At 35.2% G+C, this 22,820-nt stretch overlaps 1 protein-coding gene across 8 annotated transcripts in view; it reads right to left on the reverse strand.

Moving 5' to 3' along the window:
• The window catches only part of ERBIN (erbb2 interacting protein), a 124,787-nt gene that overhangs the window by 57,566 nt on the left and 44,401 nt on the right, over positions 1-22,820 (reverse strand). For all 8 annotated transcript variants that reach the window (XM_032404315.1, XM_032404317.1, XM_032404313.1 and 5 more), the window contains 5 exons: positions 20,716-20,913; positions 17,165-17,282; positions 4,325-4,403; positions 2,707-2,796; positions 468-524 (listed from right to left, as the gene is read on the reverse strand). In XM_032404315.1, the coding sequence (XP_032260206.1) occupies positions 468-524; positions 2,707-2,796; positions 4,325-4,403; positions 17,165-17,282; positions 20,716-20,904 (533 nt within the window). In that variant the 5' untranslated portion in view covers positions 20,905-20,913. The remainder of the gene's footprint in view (positions 1-467; positions 525-2,706; positions 2,797-4,324; positions 4,404-17,164; positions 17,283-20,715; positions 20,914-22,820) is intronic.

Consider the following 22,820-nt stretch of genomic DNA (forward strand, 5'->3'; position numbering starts at 1 on the left):
TACCAGACTTCACATAAAGACGCTACAGATCTCACTAATGAATACTATATAAGAGCTCTAGCATATGAACTGGGACCTTTATATGGGACTAGTGGGCTTTAGAGACATATTTTGATATTTGTCACGCCAAGACCAGGTTTCAGAAAGCTATGAAATCACTATAAAATAACCAACAACAGATGTGAAAGTTTTATATTCAATACCACTAATTAAAATATGACCACAAATGTCAGTCTTTAAAAAATAATTTTCACTCTATTTTAGATATTACAAAGTTAACATTTCTCTAAGGACTTAAGAATTAAAATTTCTTGGGGTGCCTGGCTGGCTCAGTCAGTAGCGTCTGTGACTCTTGACCTTGGGAATTTTAAGTTTGAGCCCCACAATGGGTGTACAGATCACTTAAAAATAAAGTCTTCAAAAGAATTAAAAATTCTTATTTTAGCAAGAATAGCACCTTTACTTACTTTGGCAACATTTTCAACTGGTTTTCTCTAAGTTCTAATATCTGGAGTTTAGTTAATCTGCAAAACAAAGTAACAAATCAAGCATCTATGACAAAGACAATGAATTTAATTACCAAAGTGATGTCATGCTCTAAAGTTTTAAAGCAGCCAATATTTATTCTGTAATTACAAAGTAAGAAAAGACTCCTCCTGCTCCTCAGAATTAGTGGGGGGGAAAAGTTAAACACTTCTAAACACATTTAAAGCACAAATTTATTGCCCCAAATATCAATCCCACAGCATTTCGTGCAAACATGCCTCCCCAAATTATTAGCCATTAGTAGATTACAGAACAATAATTCAACTTCAGAGTCCAGCTCTGAGAGAAAAAAGAACAAGAGATGGGGCGCCTGGGTGGCTCAGATGGTTAAGCGTCTGCCTTCGGCTCAGGTCATGATCCTGGGGTCCTGGGATCGAACCCCGCATCGGGCTCTCTGCTCAGCGGGGGGCATGCTTCTCCCCCTCCCTCTGCTTCTCCCCCTGCTCATATTCTCTCTCTCTCTCTGTATCTCTGTGTCTCGAATGAATAAATTAAAAAACCTTTAAAAAAAAAAAAAAAGAAAAAAAAGAACAAGAGAACCTAAGGGGACATAATAAAGGAGAAATCCTCTGGCTCTTCAGTGATGCACATCCCAATAAAATTAAGGGAAAATGAGAAGATTAGGTGGTCTAGAGTTGCTAACTAATGCCACAATGTCAATCATATTCCAATATATAAATGTATCAAGTCAACATGCTGTATACCTTAAACTTACACAATGTTTATATGCCAAATATATTTCCATAAAAAAAGTGGTCCAAATACCAGATACAGAAATCTGACAAGTACACTAACTTTTTTTTTTTTTTAATTTGACAGAGAGAGACACAGCAAGAGAGGGAACACAAGCAGGGGGAGTGGGAAAGGGAGAAGCAGGCTTGCTGCTGAGCAGAGAGCCCGACGCGGGGCTCGATCCCAGGACCCTGGGATCATGACCTGAGCCGAAGGCAGACGCTTAACGACTGAACCACCCAGGCGCCCCTACACTAACTTTTTATACATATAATGTATATGCATTATTACACATATACACAAACATATATATATGTATGTATATAAATATATGAAACATGATAAGGCGGCTCCCACTGGACAGTCACTGGGCTACAACAATGCCCAGAATTCTTTTTTTCTTAATTGAAATGTAACTGACCTATAACATTATTAGTTTCAGGTATCCAACATAATGTATATATGTATATATTGTGAAATGGTCACCATAATAAGTGTAGTTAACATCCATCACCATAGTTACCACAATTCTTTTTCTTACGATGAGAACTTTTACGGTCTACCTTCTTAGCAACTCCCAAATATACAACACAGTATTGCTAACTATAGCCAGCATACTATACATCACATCCTCACAATTTATTTATTTTGTAACTGGAAATTCGTACTTTTTGACCACCTTTACCCATATTGCCCACCCTCACCCCTGGCAACCACCAATCTGTTCTCTGTATTTATGAAGCTCGGGTTTTGTTTTATTTTGAGATTCCACATATGAGATCATACAGTATTTATCTTTATTTATAGACAAAAAGATGACCAAAATTAACATGTCATTGAAAAGCACTTTCTCTAGTAATTAGTTTTAAAACAATAGTAGTTTGATACCTATTAGTCATTCATTCACTGATTCATCTTTTCATTAAAAAAAAAAAATTACTCAGAGACTATAGTGACAAGAATTACTCTATGTTCAGATATTGGTGGGAGTGTGCCAGTGGGGTGGTCCCCAGAAACACACTTTCTTTTCTCCAGAATTTTGATTCTAGTGGAGAAGACCGATAAATCAATAATTAGATCATTTTCAAATGTGATAAATGCTAAGAATAAAGCATTCTGTGTCTCTAATATATAGAAATTACCCACATTTAAACTATTTTTGCATACTTCAAAAACCAATTCAAGTTGTAAATTACCTTTTTCTTCTAAATACTCACTGCTTATTATTTACTTGGGAAAATAAATTCAAAGACAAAATAACAAGTTCTGAAAAAGCTATAAAAACCACAAGGCTTGGAAATAATTACAAAAGAAGAGCAAAAGGAGAGCCTATGAAAGTGTAATTAATAGTATTACTAAAGCAACTTGTAGTTTTGTAAACTTTGTAAGAGCCAACAAGAAAAGATTTTAAAAGAAACTGTAATTTACCTGCCAAAATTAGCTGGCAAGAACTCAAGGAAAGCATCATTTAGATATAACTGGGTTAGGTTTAACAGCTGAGAAAATCCATCAGGAAGCCTATAGAAAATATATCAGAATTTAAGTTAAATTAATACACAGAATTTCAGTCTCATAGAATCTCTCTAAGAATCTGTCTAACCAACACATGTTCTTAACTGGTAACAGTCACCTTTTTACTTTAATGAGGGACCCTCAAACTGAGATTTCCTTTTTGTAATAATTTACCTGTTTCAATAACTTCTTCTCTTTGTAAATAGGAAATGAGATAGTATTTGTCTCAAGAAGATAAAATGTGCACAAAAAGGTCAAATATGAATGAACCACAACACACAGAAATGTATTTAGGACATAACTATGACATCAGCAGGCACTCTTGAAATTTGCTTTATCTAACATCAACCCAAAGGACTAGATAAGGAATTCCAAACCTTGACAGTACTGACTTTTGGGGCTGGATAATTCTTTGTAGTGAGGAGGCTGTCTTCTGCACTGTAGTGTTTAGCAGCAACTCTGGCCTTTATCCACTAGAAGCCAGTAGCACCACCCATCACCGCAGGTTTTAAAAACCAAAACTGTCTTCAGAATTTGCCAAATGACCCTTGGGGGCAAAATCATTCCCATTTGAGAACCACTAGTTTAGAATTATTTTCAATTTCAACATCTGGCCCTTAAATAACCAAATAAAGATTGCATAATTTTATAATAAGCAAATGAGAAGAAATAATACAAAAAGCTAAAGGACATTTTAAGGCCATCTGAGAACCTGTATGTATTAGGTTTTCCCTTTATTTCCTCTGGTTTACAAAAGAAATTCTAGATCTAGAACTAGATGCTAGAGCAATATTTTTAGCAAAGATAAAACATCATCAGTACATGTTTTTCCTGGATTTTAAAAAGTACGAAGTTCTGCTGCAGTGAGACCTCTCAGTCTTTGACTCATCTTGTTTCTCCCACATTCCATTCCTTCATCTACCACAGCAAATGAAGCATCAATGTTTGAAAATACTCATTAAATACAGCACTGTAATACGTGAAAGCTGGTTTCAGTTTTCGACATAGCTATACTAAACCATGCTCTACTCATTTTTCGCTTTACCATTCCATTTTTGCAAAACTTAACAGTTTTGGTGTCAGGAAAGCGTTCTATTTATAGCCATTACCAACATAAAAGAACATTTGTGACCTCTGGTATATGGTGCAACCAATCATTTGGTTTTTCTTTTTTGTTGTTCTTACCTTCCTGGTCTTTCAGTTTCTTTTAGTATTTTTGAAAGTTTTAGTGTGCTACACACAGCTGATTTGCGAGTGAAGATATTCTTACATTGTGAAAGTATCACTGAGGGAGGAAACCTGGATTCTAGCCTCATTTCTGACACAAACTATCTGTGAGACCTGGAGCAAAACACTCGCATTATCTCTTTCGATGTCTAATTTACCTTTGTAAAATACGGGGTTAGAAAAATGATTTAAAGGTTTCATTTTAATCTAAAACTCAAATTTTGTATAGATTTAAAGCTGATACCAATTACTCATCACACAGCTGTTTTATTCACAAAATTAACTTGTAATTCAAGTAGGAACTTACTTGGAAATAGGGTTTACACTGGCCTCCACGACTGTCAAAACTTTACAATTTTTTATATTTTCTGGAAACTCCTGTATTCCTAGAAAGTGAACAGATAATTAATAATCAAATTAAAAGGATCTATTAAAAAGGATAAAATAATAACAAAATTAATTACTGCAGATTCAAAATTTACCAACTAGGATCTAGACAAACTGACAACATCAACCAAACAGAACTCTACAACAATTTCTCTTTTCTCTTTCATCTTTTGTTCATGTGCCTCCTTATAACTGCCAATTATATTAGTTTTACCTCCCTTTCCTTCTCTTAGCTCTTCTGATAATTAGTGCCTTCTCTATCTGATGATGTTAAGGACATAAAATACAGAAATTTTGCAGTCTTCCTGGTTTTCTGACATAAAAAGACACATTACTTTTTTTAATGCTGGGCTGCAGATTAAGGTGGTCCCTAGCATACATGTAAAATGACAAAGCTGAGAACAAAGCTGAAGATAGAAGTAGCAGAAAATCTACATTTGATATGCTAGCAGATACACCTGATGGCAGCTGCTGACCAATACTTCAGTAAAATACCACATAAATGCTGGAACAGGCCAAATTACAGTAAACTTTCTAAGCACTTACTCTTATTTCCTCAAACTATCTCAGCAAAAATATAGTAACAATAATTTGTCAACAATAACCCACAAACTTCAAGTAGCAATGTTATAATCCAGACTAAAAGAAGGCTAAAAGCTTTTTAAAATATTAAAAAAATTCTGTTTGTAAGACTCCTTCTTGTACTAACACAATACAAATATTCAACATAGTTGACATTAGAGGATCATTTAAACCTCTTTCAACTTCATTACTGTATCATTCTAGGTAAGCAAGTTCACCACAGTGCCAAACACAGAATTTCAGGTGACCAAAAATTAATAATGCAAAATCACCAACTGGCCAATACTACAGTAATAACTGTTCAGTTAAAACTCATCAGCAAATGCTAATATCAGTGGGTAAAATAATGATGAAAAACAGGATACCAATATACTCTCAATGTTTCTCCCAAAAAGATACTAATTACAAAAGGAAAAAAGCCATTAAAGAAATATCAAAGGCACCATCTTAAATTGCTTCAAAGTTAGCATCACCTGTTAGCAACACCATGTGGCACCAAATCTAAGATGCACTAGGAAGGGATGCAATACATTATCGTCATATTCTTGCCAAAAACATGTAACATGAAGTTAATCATAAGCAAACATCAAACAAATCCACATTTAGGGAAATTCTACTATATAACTGGCCAGTAAACTTTAAAACTATCAAGGTCAAAAAAGACAAAGGAAGATTGAGGAACTACCCAGGTAAGAGGAGACCCAAGAGTACGATTGGGGGACTGTATCAATGTCAGTAATCTCTCTTGTTCTAGAATTTTACAAAATATTACCACTGGGGAAACTCGGTAACAAGTACACAGGACTACTCTGCAATTTTTGTTAAAACTGTATGTGAGTTCACAATAATTTCAATTAAAGAAATCTGGGCTCAATAATTCCTTAAGGGAAAGTTTTATTACCATTGTTATTACAAATTCAATTTCTCTAACAGTCAAGATAACTCATTTTCTCAATTTCAGTTTTAGGAACTTTTACTTTTGCTGGAATTTACAGAGGTCATGCAAATCTTCAAATTAGCAAATACATACAATGATGGATATCGAATGATATTAAGGAATTACCGTTAGCTGTTTTTTTTCAAGTATGACAGTAGAGTGGTTTTATCTCTATGTATGAAAAAGATTGTGACTTGCTTTAAAATAATCAGAGATGAAGGGGCACCGGGTTGGTTCAGTCAGTTAAGCGTCCAGCTCTTGGTTTCAGCTCAGGTCATGACCTCAGGGTTGTGAGATCGAGCGCTACGTGGGGGTCCACACTCAGCACTGTCTGCTTGAGACTCCCTCTCTCCCTTTCCCTCTGCCCTCCCCCACCCCATTTGCTCTCGCTCTCTAAAATAAATAAAATCTTAACAGAAACTATCAGGAATGGCAAACTAGGAGGTATAGACGAAGGTATACTAGGAGGTATTCAATATACTGATACATGCTGAAGTTCGCTGACAGGTACACCAGATTTATTATATTCTACTTTTGTAAATGCTTGAAATATTCCACTATAAAACATTACCACTGTTCAGTTACTAGAAACAGACTCAGAGACAAAAGAACTTTAAAACAGTTACTGTACTTAAAGGGGAAAAAATGAACAAAATGGTGAAGAGGAAAAGGTTAAATTTAAGAAATAAATGGAAACTTCACAAATAAAAAATATAGTATCTGAATGAAAAATACAGGACAGGATTAAAAGAAGGCTGGGGTTCCTGAGTGGCTGGCTCAGTGGGTTAAGTGTCCAACTTTGGCTCAGATCATGATCTCAGGATTCTGAGATTGAGCCCCACATCGGGCTTCGTGCTCAGTGGGAAGTCTGCTTGCCCTCTTTATCTGCCCCTCCCCCTGCACATGCTCTCTCTCTCAAATAAAATCTTAAAAAAAAAAAAAAAAGAGAGAGAGAGAGAGAACAAGATTAGACACTGTAGGAGAACATTTCAGTGAGCCAGAAGACATGGCAACAGAAATTAGCCAATCTGAAACACAGGGAAAAAGTAGAATGAAAAAATATCAACATAACAGAATACATGGGACAATGTCAAGCCCGCTAACATATACTTACCTATCTTTAGAAGTTTGTTTACCAGCCTACCACTAAGAATACATGCTCTCTGAGGGGAGAACCTTTGCCTCTCTTCTTCACTAGCTGAACAGAACATGGCACAGAGTTATCAATGTCACTAGATACTTCCGAACTCCTTTCCAGGGTGACAATACCAATTTTCACATACCACAATACCTATTTATACATATTCTTGTCAACATCTGCTATTGTCTTTACATGCCAATATAAGGGGTTGAACCTCACCAGCAATAATATAAATGTATATTTAAATTAAAGCTAGATACTTTTGATATTTTCTAGGGATACTCAACACATTTTCATGTGTTTACTGATCATTTTTATTTCTTCTTTGAACTCACTGTTTATTGCACATCTTCTATTGGATTATCTTTTCATTATTGATTGTAAGCATTCTTTAGAAATACTAGTATATCAAATTTTTCTCACAGTTTGTCATGTATTATTTAGTCATACAGAAATTTCATTCCTTTACTACTGTGCTTTTTAAAAAATTAATTTATTTATTACAGAGAGAGAGAGAGAGAATCCCAACCAGGCTCCACACTCCAGGCAGAGCCCGACACACGGCTCGATCTCATGACACTGAGCCAAAATCAAGAGTCGGACACTTAACCAAGTAAGGCATCCAAGTGCCCCTACTGTGCTCTTTGTATCTTGAATAAGATCTCTTTCCTATCACAAAGTCATAAAAATATTCTACATTATCTGATAATTGTAACTTTTTCATATTGTTATCCTTAATTAATTTGCAATTTATTTTAGTATATTTCCCATACAAAACCACTGTTCCAAGTGCTAACAAAATATTTGGGCTTTTTTATTCCACTGATTTGTAGAGGCACCTCTGTCATATTCCAGATTCTTTCATTGTTATGTTTCCTGACAGTCTTTCCTTTTAGATCCTTCTACTCATCTATTCCATAGTTTTGTACTTTTCTTCCATTTAGATTGTACTGCACGTTTTCTGTAAAGTTCATTTCTAGGTATGTGAGATGGAGTAGTTGCATTAATGGACTCACTCCCTATACCACTTTCTACAATGTGATCTTTCAACTACTCCCATCAAAATATTAAGTATAATTTCCCTATCTCCTAATTCTGGGCTCAGCCATGTGTTCTGTTTTGGCCAATGAAACATCAGCCAAGTAGATGAAACTGAGAGTTTAAATAGCTCTCCGGCTAATTTCCACTAGCTCTCAGGGTCCTCTTATTGTTCTGTGAGAAACATGGCTGGGATGGCTTGGGCTAGCCTGATGGAGGATGAGATCTATGGCAGAGTAATTCCTGTCATCCCAACACATGATCCCAACATTGCGATTTAAATAGTCTTTATCTAGTTTCGTTATCAAAGTGTATTTTACCCTTACAGAGTTGTGTACTTTCCCCCATACTCTAATCTACAGAATAGTTTTTATAAATTAGGGATAACGCCAATTCCATGAAGGTTTAGTCAAACTTGCTCTTAAAAGTAGGCTTGGTGGTTTTTCTGACTATCCAATTTAATATTGTATTGACTGGTCTTTTCAAGTTTTCTGCTTCTTCAGTTGATTTTGGAAATTTATTTTTCATTTCATCTAAGTTTTAAAATTTAGTGGCTTTAGGGGCACCTGGGTGGCTCTGATGGTTAAGCGTCTGCCTTTGGCTCAGGTCATGATCCCAGGGTCCTGGATCAAGCTCAGCGTTTGGGCTCCCTGCTCAGTGGAGTCTGCTTCTCCCTCTGCCCTCCCCCTGCTCATTCTCTATCTGTTGCTTTCTCTCTCTCAAATAAATAAAATCTTTTAAAAAAAATAAAATAAAATAAAATTTAGTGGCTTTATAGTATTCATTCTTTTTCAGTGAAAAGCCACTTTTTAATAAAATGATGGTAACAGGAACATGAGAGATGTTGCTTTTGGAGGGAATGAGGGACAGAAGAATTTTCTTATTAATGGTAATAAAAACTTAAAAACCTTGTTAGAAGTCGTAAAATTGGAAGTACTGATCTACAGAGCATCTCTTTTACCTAGAAATTTAACACTTCCAATTACACATTTTAGGATATGTACACAATGAATTACTTAATAGTATCTGTGTGTCTTCTATTACTGCTCGAAGATTTTGTTTAGGTTGATGCAATTTTCTGTCCTAAGCACATGTAACTATTTAGTATATTGTACCTTTGAACAGCAAACACTTACTAAATTTGACTTATTACCAATAACATCCATATTTTTTACACTAATTTTGTTCCTTCTTCTTTTCTCTCATTCATTTACATACAAAATATTTGTTGCTGAATCATATTCTAATTCTTATCAGTCCTTTAAATAACAAATAATTTGCCTCAAGTGATAATTCTATAGGATACACTAAAATAACTCTAATAGATTAAAACAGTACTCTTTTGCTAAACTGACTTAAAACTTTAACAAATGTGTATGGGGATAGCAGCAGGGGTCCCAGGGCAGATGTGGTACTCAGGGCCCAGAAGTGGGAGACATGGAAGAAAAAACGGCAAAAAAGGCAGTGAGTTTGGATTATTATGAAAAAGATACTATCAACATCTGCTTAAAAGAAAAAAAATCACTCATAAACATATATTTCATTTCTCTTACGTAAACACCAAAAAATGGAATTAGTTATATGCCTATTGATGTGAATTACACAGATTAATTTTCCCAAATACTGAAGGAGCTTTGGATATCTGGAGTGGATCCCACTTGGATGCAGTGTATTCTTCTTCTTCTTCCTTTTTTTTTTTTTTTTGAAGATTTATTCATTTGACAGAGAGTGAGCAGGAGCACAAGCACAGGGAGTGGTGGGCAGAGGGAAAGGAAGAAGCAGGCTCCCCACTGAGCACAGAGCCCGATGCGGGGCTCGATCCCAGGACCCTGGGACCACAACCTGAGCCACAGGCAGACGCTTAACCATCCAGGCCATCCAGGCGCCCCCACGGTGTATTATTCTTATCAAAACACATCTTTTAAAATAAAACATCCCACATTTAGAGGAAGGACAGGGGAAGGACATTCCACAGTTTTCATTAGCAACCCACTTCATTTTAAAAAACTGAGCTAAATATCTCATTTCTTTGGCCTTTTTTACATCCTTGAAGTATCATGAAATCGTCTACATAAAAAATATTACCCAAGAGCTGTAATATTTTTAGTACATGATAAAGTCTGTGTAAGGAGAAAAAGACCAATGAGTACAGTATGTTCTACTGATCTAAACTTTTATATGGAGAAAGAATAATTTCAAGAGTTCTCTATTAGATTTCTATAATTTTAATATTTTATGGAAAATAATGCTTTTATCATCTTCCACAAACATATACTTTATATTTTTAAAAATTTAAAGTACTTTAATCCATAGTATGAGGTTTACAAAAAGTAACCAGTATCTGTGAAATAAGTAATTCTAAATCATCTCCAGCTTTCAGAATACATAGTAATAATTTTTCCTTAAAGGAGTAGTTTTGAAATACTTACGGGTTTTCTGCTTTTACAAACTACTAGCATTGTATTTACTATGACTTTAATTCCTACAGGTTCTAAATCTGTATCTCTGGTTCCCTGCCCTCCCCTTAACTCCAAATAAGAATGTTCAAATGCCCTTTAGGTATTGCTTAGGTATCTCAAACAAAACATGGCCCAAACTGAAATTACCTATACTCTGTATTATTCAGCAAATATGTACCAACTACACACAATGTTAGACACTATTACAGACTATAAATACTAAAACATGGTTCCTTTTCTTCAGAAGCTAAAATGTAGCAAAGAAAAATATTTTCATCCTACTGGTTTCTTTCCTTCCTCACTAGTCTTTCTTCTCAGGATCTTCTGTACCTTTCTCCTCTTCTTCCAGGTCTCTTAATGTTGGGTTGCCACTAAGACTCATTCTTTAGGTCTCTTTTCTTTCACACTCATGCCCTTAGTGACTGTATCTGACCTCTGGCTTTATATACTATCTACGCTGACAACTCCCACATACGTATAGCTAGCAGAGTTCCCTCTTGACTGAAAACTCTGGACCCCTGTGAATAAATAGATATCTTATTTCAAATGTAACATGTCCAAAAATGACCTCATTTTTTCCACTAAAAATTACAACTCCCACAGATGACCCCATCTTAGCTGTCAGCAACTCTACTCCTTCACTTGTATAGACCAAGACCACTGAGGTCATCTTTATCTCTTATCTCATGTCCCACATTCAATCCATCTTAAAATCTTGTGGACTCAACCTTCAAGTACATCTAGAGTCTGTCCATATCTCACTGCTTCCATCACTATCACCAGAGATGACTGAAATAGCAGCCCAACTGGTTACTTTTCACCTTTGTACCCATAATGTTTCTACATATAGCGAGCATAAGTCTTTAAAACACAAATCAGATCATGCTCTGATCGATCTGCTCAAAGCTTTCCGAATGATTCCATGTCACTGAGAGTAAATGTCAGAGAACATACTAATGCCTACAAGGCTCTATCTCTCTGACCTCTACTCCTCTCACTCTCCCATCTTGCTTACTATGTTTTAGCTACTCTGGCCTTCTGTTTCCCACACATACAATGGACCCTCATACCTTACCAACTTTACACTGGCTGTTCCCTCTTTCTGCTACATTCTTAACTCAGATATCTACATGGCTAACGTCTCAAGTCCTTGTTCATGTCACTTTCTCAGTGAGGCCTACTCTCAATGCTTGTGTTAGCCAGTCTTCAAAGATGGCTCATTTTATCCTTAACATATGCAGAACCTAAATTTTATCATGAGTTACTTCTTAATTCTTTAAGAATTCCAAGTATCTTTCCCTTTTTCATTCTCACTTGAATTTAGTAGTGTTCCTTCTTTGCGATATACCCTTTTTATAACAATTTGACTCTGTTGCTCAACCTTAATAAAATGAAAACACTAGATTAGATATTACAAAATGTGGCTTTCCTCTTTATATTACTATCGCTTAATTACAGAAGAACTCTTTCTTTACTGCTGGGAAAGAGAATATACTTCCTGACATTTAGGAGCTGGCCTGGTCTTATGGCTAGCTACTTGGCATTCAAAGGGACATCTTGGTATTATCTTATTGAACTACATGATTTCAAAGAGTATCAACATCAGGCAAGGCCATTCTTTGACCATGAAAGATCAAAACAAAAGCAAATATGTACAGTTAACCTTTAAACAACATGGGTTTGAATGGTGCAAGTCTACTTAACCATTTTTACAGTACTAGAAATGTATTTTATGATTTTAATATTTTCTTTTGTCTAGCTTACTTTATAAGAATATAATATATAACACATATTTTGTATGTTGTATGTTATATGTATTATACATGTATATGTTAGGGGTAATAGTTCGGGCCACCCAACCATTGAATGACTGCTGTTTCTTTATCAATTACAACTTTAGACTTGTTCTAAGCTACCCTCGCTATAGATAAAATTAAGATTCCCAATCACAGGGATGCCTGGGTGGCTCAGTCGGTTGAGTGTCCAACTCTTGGTTTCAGCTGAGGTTGTTGTGATCTCATGGGATCTCATGGGCTCTGCACTAAGCAGGGAGTCTGCTTGAAGACTGTTCTCCCTCGACTCACGCTAAGTAAATCTTAATAAATAAATAAATAAATAAAGGATTCCCAGTGATAGAACTACCCCTACTTCTTGACACCATCCAGAGCAAAACCTCATATTCTTAAACCCTCCCCCATATCAACAAATGTAAGTCCAAATCCTATAATAAGTTGTTTTTTTTTTTTTTTAAACACCTTGAGACACCCTTTAGTATGGGTTTTTGTTCACTGCATCAAGTAATAAACCTGAACTGTTCAACCACAGGTGAGTTCCTGGTGATCTCTGCTGGGAGGGCATCAATACTTCAATACACTAATTATAGAATATAAGTTAATAGTGGTTCCTTACTGTTTCTGCACTTAAAAGGCTATGGTAATAAACAGTACATAATGTAACAGTGAGTCCCAGTCAAAACAGTCTAAATCAGGAATTGCAAACTCAAATAATTACACTGGCCAAGGGGTAAGAGATGTATGATCTGACCAGGTACAACACGAGTGATAAGGCCTATGGTACGGTATAGTAAGTGGAACACCCCAGTTACAGTCTACATTAACATACTTGGCAGTGACCAGTGATCATTGGTCTAAATATTTTTAAGTTCTAGGTTAGTTTAACACACGGTTTTTCCTCTTTCATGATCTTAATCAAACTGATTAAAAGAACTCAATTTAAACAACTATAAAGCACATTAGCAATTTCAGAAATTTGAAATCAGGAGAAAAATAAAGTGACTGTAATTTTCCTCATAATCAATTTAACTTCTCTGAGCCTAAAGTGAAGAGCCTCTTCTAGCAGTTGGTCCCTATCATCAGATCTTCTCAGGTTCAGTGAACTGCTTTCTGTTTTCACCACAAACTTTCAATTCATTCTTCCAGGGCTTTTTGACTCAATTAAAAAGAAAGGCCTTATTTAACCTCTCTAGCATTCCCCTATCAGTTAGAAATATCTGAGCTATTCTTTCTGGTTTCTCTGCCTTATAATTTCCTGGCTTTCTGTTCTGTGTGTTCAGACAGATGAATTAACAATTAGGTTAGTCTTCATTTCTTTTACCTCCCTTTCCCCACCAGCTTTCCCAATCAACCACGCAGCAGAATGTTTTAATCATCATCCCCTTAGTCTTCTCAAGAAGGATAGGCATTTGAACATAAGAAATGATTATTTCTCAAACACTAGTTGTTTTTTGCAATGACTTGGGACAGCAGTGTGGTGAACTTTTTATTTCTTTAAAAAGCTAACAATAAAGCAAACTTTAGCCACAAAAGGAAGAGCAAATTAAACAAATTCACACTTCAGTGCAGTTGCATTTAGATGAGTTTAAGACAAAAAGGAGAAAAAAACAAGCAAACAAGTAAAAGGCAAGGGACTGATTATGCCTCTTAAAATACAGAGGAGGTCCTTTCTCTGTGAAATCACAAAGAGAAGAAAAGAATATATAAATCAATTTAATTTTTAGTGAAAATAAATTGTAAGGTTTCACTGACAACAGTAGCTAATGTCATTGTCTTTCTGGGCAGAATACTTGAGTGCTTATCTTAAATCTTCTCACCATATAGAAATTATTTCCAACTCCTCAAAAACACCATCTGATACAATCATATACAACAGGTTTTCAATATAATCAACAATAAAAACCTGCTGAAACTAGAATAAAAAAAAGAGAAACACTACAGTCCAATAGGTTGTCATAACTCAAACACACTATTCTTTAAGAAGTTGCATGAAAGTCTAAGATATTAAGGATGCTGCTGCACCATAATTGCACCATTCTCAATTCAGAGTAACAAATCCAGAGTTAATGCATTTTTTAGGATATATGCAAGCATGTTCATAAATGAGCAAAGTATTATTTTCATACCATGAAGAGTGGTCGCAGTTTGCCAGCTTTTCCCAGGTGCATACAATTGTATTAGTAATATTCAAGATTATTTCGGATCTCTTTCCTTATACTTTAACATTTCCCATTTAAAAAGATCAAAAAGTAGAAAACAACTCTTTGGGATGGAATGTTAAACCTGATGATATCTAATGTCACAACAATTCTATAGTTCTGTAATACTATGGAGTTCACTTAACTATCAGCATATGGAGAGCTACAATGACAGTGGATTAAGTTCTTTGAAATTTATCAATACTTGTCACTCTAAAAAAAGCACCAGGAATTGAAACTCATTTCAAACTACCCTTAAAGAGATGTTTCAAGCTGAGGAAATCTATTTAACCTAAATAAAATCATGAGGGGAAAAGCCACACAAATTAAAAACTAATTGACCTGAACTCTTCAAAACGGCAATGTCATGAAAAACACAAAAAGATGGGCAAACTGTTCCTGATTTAATTTAAAAGACTGAAGAGACACAACTGAATGCTATGTGATCTTCAACTGGGGGGTAGAGGGGCAAATAGCTAAAAGGGGCATTTTTAAGCAACAGGGAAAATGTAATGTCAAATTTCTTGAAAGTGATAATGATATTGTGGTCATGTGTAAGGATTTCCTTGTTCTTGGGAAATGCTTCTTCCAATATTTAAAGGTAAAGTTCATGTCTGCAACTTAAAATTTTAAATAGGTCTACCAAATAGAAATTCTATATAAGCAACAACATATCTTTTCCCTGAACATATTTAAATTCATATAATTTTTAAAAGAGAAAGCAAGCAAACATGGCGAAATGCTAACAGTGGGTGAATCCATCAGTGTCCTGTCAATTTTTTTTTTTAAGATTTTATTTATTTATTTGACAGAGAAAGAGATAGTGAGAGCAGGAACACAAGCAGGGGGAGTGGGAGAGGGAGAAGCAGGCTTCCCGCCGAGCAGGGAGCCCAATGTGGGGCTTGATCCCAAGACCCTGGGATCATGACCTTAGCTGAAGGCAGATGCTTAACGACTGAGCCACCCAGGTGCCCCAGTGTTCTGTCAATTTTTATGCAGGCTTTTAATCTGGCTATGAAATTTTTTAAATGTTGGAGAAAAACAGGATATAAATAAATCCAATCTAAGTAGTAATTAAATCCTAAATTTTTTAAACACAGATTTTTCATATCACAGAAAAAAAAATTTTAAGTAGGTTCCACACCCAACATGGGGCTTGAACTAACAACCCTGAGATCAAGACCTGAGACCAAGACCTGAGATCAAGGCTCTAACGACTGAGCAACCCAAGTGCCCCCAAGTAACAGAAAATTTTTAACTCAAAAGTTAAATGTTTCAAAAGAAGTTTAAAAAATTACAAGTTTCAAACTTAAAATTTATTGGCTATTGACAACTAAAACCCAGTAGCGCACTAACCACTATAACCTTCCCTGAACCTAGAATGAACGTGAACACCTTAAAAAGGATTTAACCCTTAAAATAGAAGTTATTAAATTGATGACCTTCCTACAAAATATACAATTATTTGATATGGATTGCCCACAACTAAAATAATTAGGGTTTAGTAAATGAAGGCATGTAATAAACACATATATTTATTTATTTAAAGTAATTTTTTTATAGAAATGGGTAGGCACAGTTGTAAATTCATTAAAAGTTAACTGTTAATTGTGAAAAGAGGATGATTCTTTTAATCAGTCCTAAAGTGGTTTTCATACTAAGTCCTAAAATATAGAACTGATATGACAGAAAGATCACTCCTGTATATTCATATCATCAAGACAAAAACCAACTGTGCAACCAAGAGCTATGAATATGATTGCCAGGTGTTTACTGGTGCTACTGCACTAACGTTTTGGGACTTGTTTATAAAGTTTTTTCCAAATGTTATCAAGAATTATTTAAATATAACTTAGTATTTAGTGTTTGTTGAAGTCTTATCTTTTGGCAGACCATTTAATATTTACTCTCTTGTAATATTTTTTTGTAATTATGTAAGAAATACATGTTCATTCTAAAATTTAAGTATCTATCTCTCTCTCTATTGGACCAGGTAAGCACTTAACATTTTGGAATATTCCACACGGTCTTCAGTATATATCAAACTAAGCCTAGACTATATGTAGCAAGAGAACACCGACCATGTCCCTTAATTTCTCATCATCAACTGTAATCCTAGGTCCTAATACAGTACTCAGCAAAAGTGGTCTTTCAATAAATATTCAATGATGTTCAGTTCATTTATAATGTTGCACAACTTTATTTTTAACCTTTAACACTGTAACGTAAATACTCATGCCAGTATTGATGGAGCTACATTAAATTCCTCTCTATGGCTACCTATAGAATAGCACAACCAACAGTGGATACTACAGTTGTTAATAGCTTCTCATCATTACAAACAATAGGACAATGAATATATATAAATATATAAATTTAAGGATACATAAGTATATACATGCATGTATCCACAGCATCTTAATTAAAAGGTCATTTAAAGTTTTTACATTTATCTCCACATTGCTTTAAACTATCATATGTATAAGTTTTATATATGCAAAGGGTAATATAACACTTTTTAATTTTGTATTTTTGTTAACACACAATAGAAATCTTAATAAAATTACATGTTTCTAAGTACAGAAAGCCAAGGGGAAAAAAAAAAATCTTACCATTCTTGCTGACATCCAGTTCCCTGAGATTAATGAGATTTGCAATAGATGCTGGTAATGTTGTTAAATCATTGTCTGGCAAACTCAGTTTGTGTAGAGACTGACAGTTAAAAAGTTGCTATTGAAACAAGGGAAGAAAGGATTTTGATTATTTAAGTTTCCTTAAAGATTTCATTTATTAACCTTTACACAAATAAATAACCACACTATTAGTGTGGTTAAACTGAATGAATTATACCTACATAAATACCAGGGAAGATCTCTTATTGTTTCATGCTATTATGGATCTGAACACAACTGAACTACTCAATCATTTACATCCTCATACTTCTGCCCCAAGCAAAATGCACTCAGTACCTATATGGTTGTATTCTTTGTTAAAGTAGTAAAAAATAAGTGGCTATTAAATATGGCAAACTTTGGAACTTGTATTTCAAGCATCCTTATTCCAAAATGAAAATTTACATAAATTAACTCCAAATATGTACAACTGACTCAGAATGACTCAAAATATGTACTTCTGATTTGGGAGGACAAAAAAATTAAGGAACAAATATATGCTTAGGCTAAAATCACAATAATAAAATGTATTTAAAATAAAATATATTTAACCAAAAGTGTAGGTAAATGGGTCACTTCTACATTCCATACCAAAAAACTGTATGGAGCACAGAGAATTTTTAGGGCAATGAAAATACTCAGTATAATATCAAATCACAGATACATTTCATTATACATTTGTCCAGTCTCATACAATGTACAACACCAAGCATGAACCATACTATAAACTCTGGACTTTGGGTGATGATAATTTTTCAACATAGGTTCATCAATTTTAATATAAGTACCACTCTCACAGAGGATGTTGACAATGGTGGAGGCTATGCATGCGTGAGGATAGTGTAGGTATATAAGAAATCTCAATTTTGCTATGAATCTGAAACTGTTCTTAAAAAGTAAACTGTTTAGAAAACCAAACAAAAAACTGTTACCAGGATGACACTGAATAAGCCCTTTTTAAGAAGAGCATTCTTCCAAAACCCGAAGGAAGTATAAGTGATTCAGTTATCTGCACTGTCACAGCAAGCCTCTCTCTTTTCTACTCAATCACCAGGCTGAGACCCTACTAGTGCTTATTACAGAAAGGGACTAAGTTCTCCAGGCTTCCTAGTTCTCCAGAACAACCTAAGTAAGATAAATTACTTTCTAAAGAACAATATATAAGGAAAAAGTAAATTACAAAGCACCTTATTATAACCTAGGGAAGTAATTCATAAACATGCAACCCACAATCTTTAGTATTTTATCCACAGCCATATACAGATTTCTTTATAAGACAACCTTGGATGGCACTGGCTTTCCAAATGTTTTTACTACTAGCCACCAAAGGAAAAGCCTTTTTCAAAGCACTGCCATCCAATATGTGTACACATACACAGAAATTTAACACATATAGTTCATGCAACAATGGACACATACAACACACTGTACTTTCTATTCTATTTCAATTAGGGTTGCCAGATGAAATACAGGATGCCTGATAATAAATTTGGATTTCAGATAAACAATGAATAATTTTTTTAAAGATTTTATTTATTTATAAGAGAGAGAGAGAGAGCGCACAAGCAGGGGGGAGAGGAGAGGGAGAAGGAGGCTCCCCTTTGAGAAGGGAGCCTGATGCGGGGCTTGATCCCAGGACCCTGGGATCATGACCTGAGCTGAAGTTAGGTGCTTAACCGACTGAGCGACCCAGGTGCCCCAACAATGAATAATTTTTAGTAGAAGTATGTCCTATTTACTGCATAAAACACACTTATACTAAAAAAATATTCATTGTTCATCTAAAAATTATAATTTAGGGGCACCTGGGTAGCCCAGATGGTTAAGCGTCTGCCTTCAGCTCAGGTCATGATCCCAGGGTCCTGGGATAGAGTCCTGCATCGGGCTCCCTGCTCAGCAGGGAGTCTGCTTCTCCCCCTCCCTCTGCCCCCTGCTTGTGTTCCTGCTCTCGCTCTCTCTGTATCTGTCAAATAAATAAACAAAATCTTTAAAGTGTATATATATATATAATTTAACTGGGTGTTGTCTATTTCTATATTCTAAATCCACCAGGGCAAATCATAGTTCATTTTTTGGAAATGCCACACATATTTATAAGCCACCAACACATCTCCATCCAGTTTTGATAAACACTACTGGTTGGGTAGTAAAACATTCTAACAAATTAAAACTACTGCACAAACTGAGGGTTGCTGGAGGGGTGGTGGGTGGGGGAGAGGCTAAATGGATGATGGGTATTAAGGAGGGCACTTCTCATGTTGAGCAATATTTGTTATACATAAGTGATGAATCACTAAATTCAACTCCTGAAACTAATATTACACTAGATGCTAACTAACTAGAATTTAAATAAAATTTTGGAAAAAAAAAAGAAAGCTACTGATGCTTTTCCATAATAAACAAGAAAATGAGCTGAGAATGAAGAGGGATTTTTAAGAAAAAGAAAAAGTAGTCACTGAAAAATTTTAGCAAAGAAACTGATAATGTAAGAGGATATTTCATGGCAACAAAACAACTTTCCTCCCTCTAGTTGTTCTTAGATTTCAGAAATGTTACGTCCTCCAAAACCTTTCTAAACAAACTGAAATAGGGCAAACAGGATACTACCTCTAAAAAGCTGCTTAATAACAAAAGTATTAGGTGACAACCAAAAGGACAATTTATTCTCAATTAGAATAATGTAAACCAATGTTTTTTTGTTTTTTAGAAATTTTATTTTTATTTATTTTGACAGAGAGAGAGACAACCAGAGAGGGAACAAAAGCAGGGGGAGCGGGAGAGGGAAAAGGAGGCCTCCCGCAGAGCGGGGAGCCTGATGCGGGGCGGGGCTGGATCCCAGGACCCTGGGATCATGACCTGAGCTGAAGGCAGACCCTGAACGACTGAGCCACCCAGGCGCCCCATGTAAACCAATGTCTTATGATAACTAGAAAAAGAAAACATTAATTTCAATTTTTGTCTAGCTAAATCTATTGGCTACAGAAATAATGTAGTTCTATCTACCATAGGGGCTATAAAAAATGGAAATTAAATACAAAATTTTAACTTACTTGCTCAAATACTCAAGCAATTAACTTGAAGAAACAAAGGTTAAAATTCTATTTTAAAAAATATTGGGGGTGTCTGGTAGTGCAGTTGGTTAAGCGTCTGACTCTTGGTTTTGGCTCAAGTTAGGATCTCAGGTCGTGAAATCGAGCCCTGTGTAGGGCTCCACGCTCAGCACAGAGAACTTGAGATTCTCTCTCCCTCTCCCTCTGCCCCTCTTCCTGTTCATGCGCTCTCTTTCTCTCAAGTAAATACATAAATCTTTTTAAAAAATGTTTTTAAAATTCTGTTGCATACCCCAAGATAAAATTAAACCAAAAAAAAAAAAAAAAAGGAAACAATGGAAACACAAATATATTGGCAGCATTATGGCAACACTGGGGATATATCATATTTCTTGCATAAAAATATCCAAAGACAATTCTTAAAAGAAAGTATGAACATACCTTTGGAAGCTCTTCAATCTGATTAGCATCTAAATAGAGCTCCTCCAAAGTTTTCTCAAAAGTAAAAATCTCTTTGGGAACCTGTTCCAAACTGCAATGAGAATAATCAAGAGTAGTGACAGTCTCTTCTTCCCCTCGTAGACAACGACATGGTACCAACCGCACAAACAAACTTCGTTTTGTAGTCATTTTTAGACACTGCAATATTCAAATAAAAATAAATTTAGTTAAAACATGTTATAACCAACAATTTTTCAAAAAAAAAATTACAATTCATTTATCACAATCTATATATCAAAGATAAGTACCTCCTTCTTTATACCCACCCAAAGGAATACATTTAAATATTGTGTTACTGTCAAAATTTATATAAATTTATACATATTGAATTTCAAATGAAACTCATGTACTTCTGTACTTTAAAAAATGATCTGCTAAATACCTATTTATATGCTTCTATAAGAATCATGCTTTATGAGTCTTGCTTATTCTCAACTAGAAATACCCTAATACAACAAAGATATTTCTTTAATTTCTGGGTAAGAGCTATTTTTTAATTAAGAATTTGGGGGCGCCTTGGGACGCCTGGGTGGCTCAGTCGGTTAAGCGGCTGCCTTCGGCTCAGGTCATGATCTCAGGGTCCTGGGACTGAGCCCCACATCAGGGTCCTGGGACTGAGCCCCACATCGGGCTCCTTGCTCAGCAGGGAGCCTGCTTCTCCCTCTGCCTGCAGCTCCCCACTTGTACTCTCGCTCACTCTCTCTCGCCCATGCTCTCTCTCTCTAGCAAATAAATAAATAAAATCTTAAAAAAAAAAAAAAGAATTTGGGGGTGCCTGGGTGGCTCAATTGGTTAAGCATCTGCCTTCAGCTCAGGTCACAATCTCAGGGTCCTGGGATAAAGCCCCACATTGGGCTTTCTGCTCAGCAGGGAGTCTGCTTGTCCCTCTACCTCTGCTCCCCTTTTTCATGCCTCTCTCTCTCAAATAAATAAATTTAATATTAAGAATTTGACTACAGAGACAATGGACTCTGAAAAACAAACTGAGGGTTCTAGAGGGGAGGGGGTTGGGAGGATGGGTTAGCCTGGTGATGGGTATTGAGGAGGGCACGTTCTGCATGGAGCACCGGGTGTTATGCACAAACAATGAATCATGGAACACTATATCTAAAACTAATGATGTAATGTATGGGGATTAACATAACAATAAAAAAATTAAAAAAAAAAAAGAATTTGACTACAACCAGTTTTGAGTAGGAAGTAGGACTGCAAAGATATTTTCAGGTCTTCCTTAATAAGCCATCAGAATCATCACCCCTTTAACTTTCCAAGGCTCTTCCACATCAAAATTTCAATACATGCCAAATGTATTTGTTTCAATTAAATACTGGCCAAAGAGCTTATAGGTCCTCTATTTGTGTAAGGTTACACATTAGAGAATAAACTTGCTTCAATAAAGTATATACACACTTTGTTGTTTCAAATTAAATGGGAGAAAGGTTTAATTCTGAATTAGTGAAAATTCTCCAGGCTAATTTTAACCTATCCATAGGTTAATTCCAACTAGTCTAAGATTATATTACCAAACAAAAGCCTACTTCAATAAATAAGAATGACTGCTAATCAGTTAACAACTCTTTGTAAAATATAAATTCTTGCCTTGATCAGAAGACAATTAGAGTAATAGAATACTTCTAACCAGGGCCAAAATAATGTTGAAGCCAGTGAGGGAAACTGCCTCAAGGACAAAATAGGAGAGGCACCAAAAAAAGTCAGTAATCAAATTAAATATTTTAATGCATTATTTTTTAAGTTAAAATCACTGAAAAATAATCTATTTATGAACAAAATGACTAATTTTTAAATAAAGAGAGGATTGGTATTACTATTTTTTTCTTTTGCCTCAGGCTTCAATATGGCTCTGCAACGCACTGCTACCAACTTCTATTTCAAATTACATGATATTCTTTTTTTAAATTTTTTATTGTTATGTTAATCACCATACATTACATCATTAGTTTTTGATGTAGTGTTCCATGATTCATTGTTTGTGCATAACACCCAGTGCTCCATGCAGAGCGTGCCCTCTTTAATACCCATCACCA

The sequence above is a fragment of the Phoca vitulina genome, unplaced genomic scaffold (genome assembly GCF_004348235.1).
Source record: "Phoca vitulina isolate PV1807 unplaced genomic scaffold, GSC_HSeal_1.0 scaffold6, whole genome shotgun sequence".
NCBI lineage: Eukaryota > Metazoa > Chordata > Mammalia > Carnivora > Phocidae > Phoca > Phoca vitulina.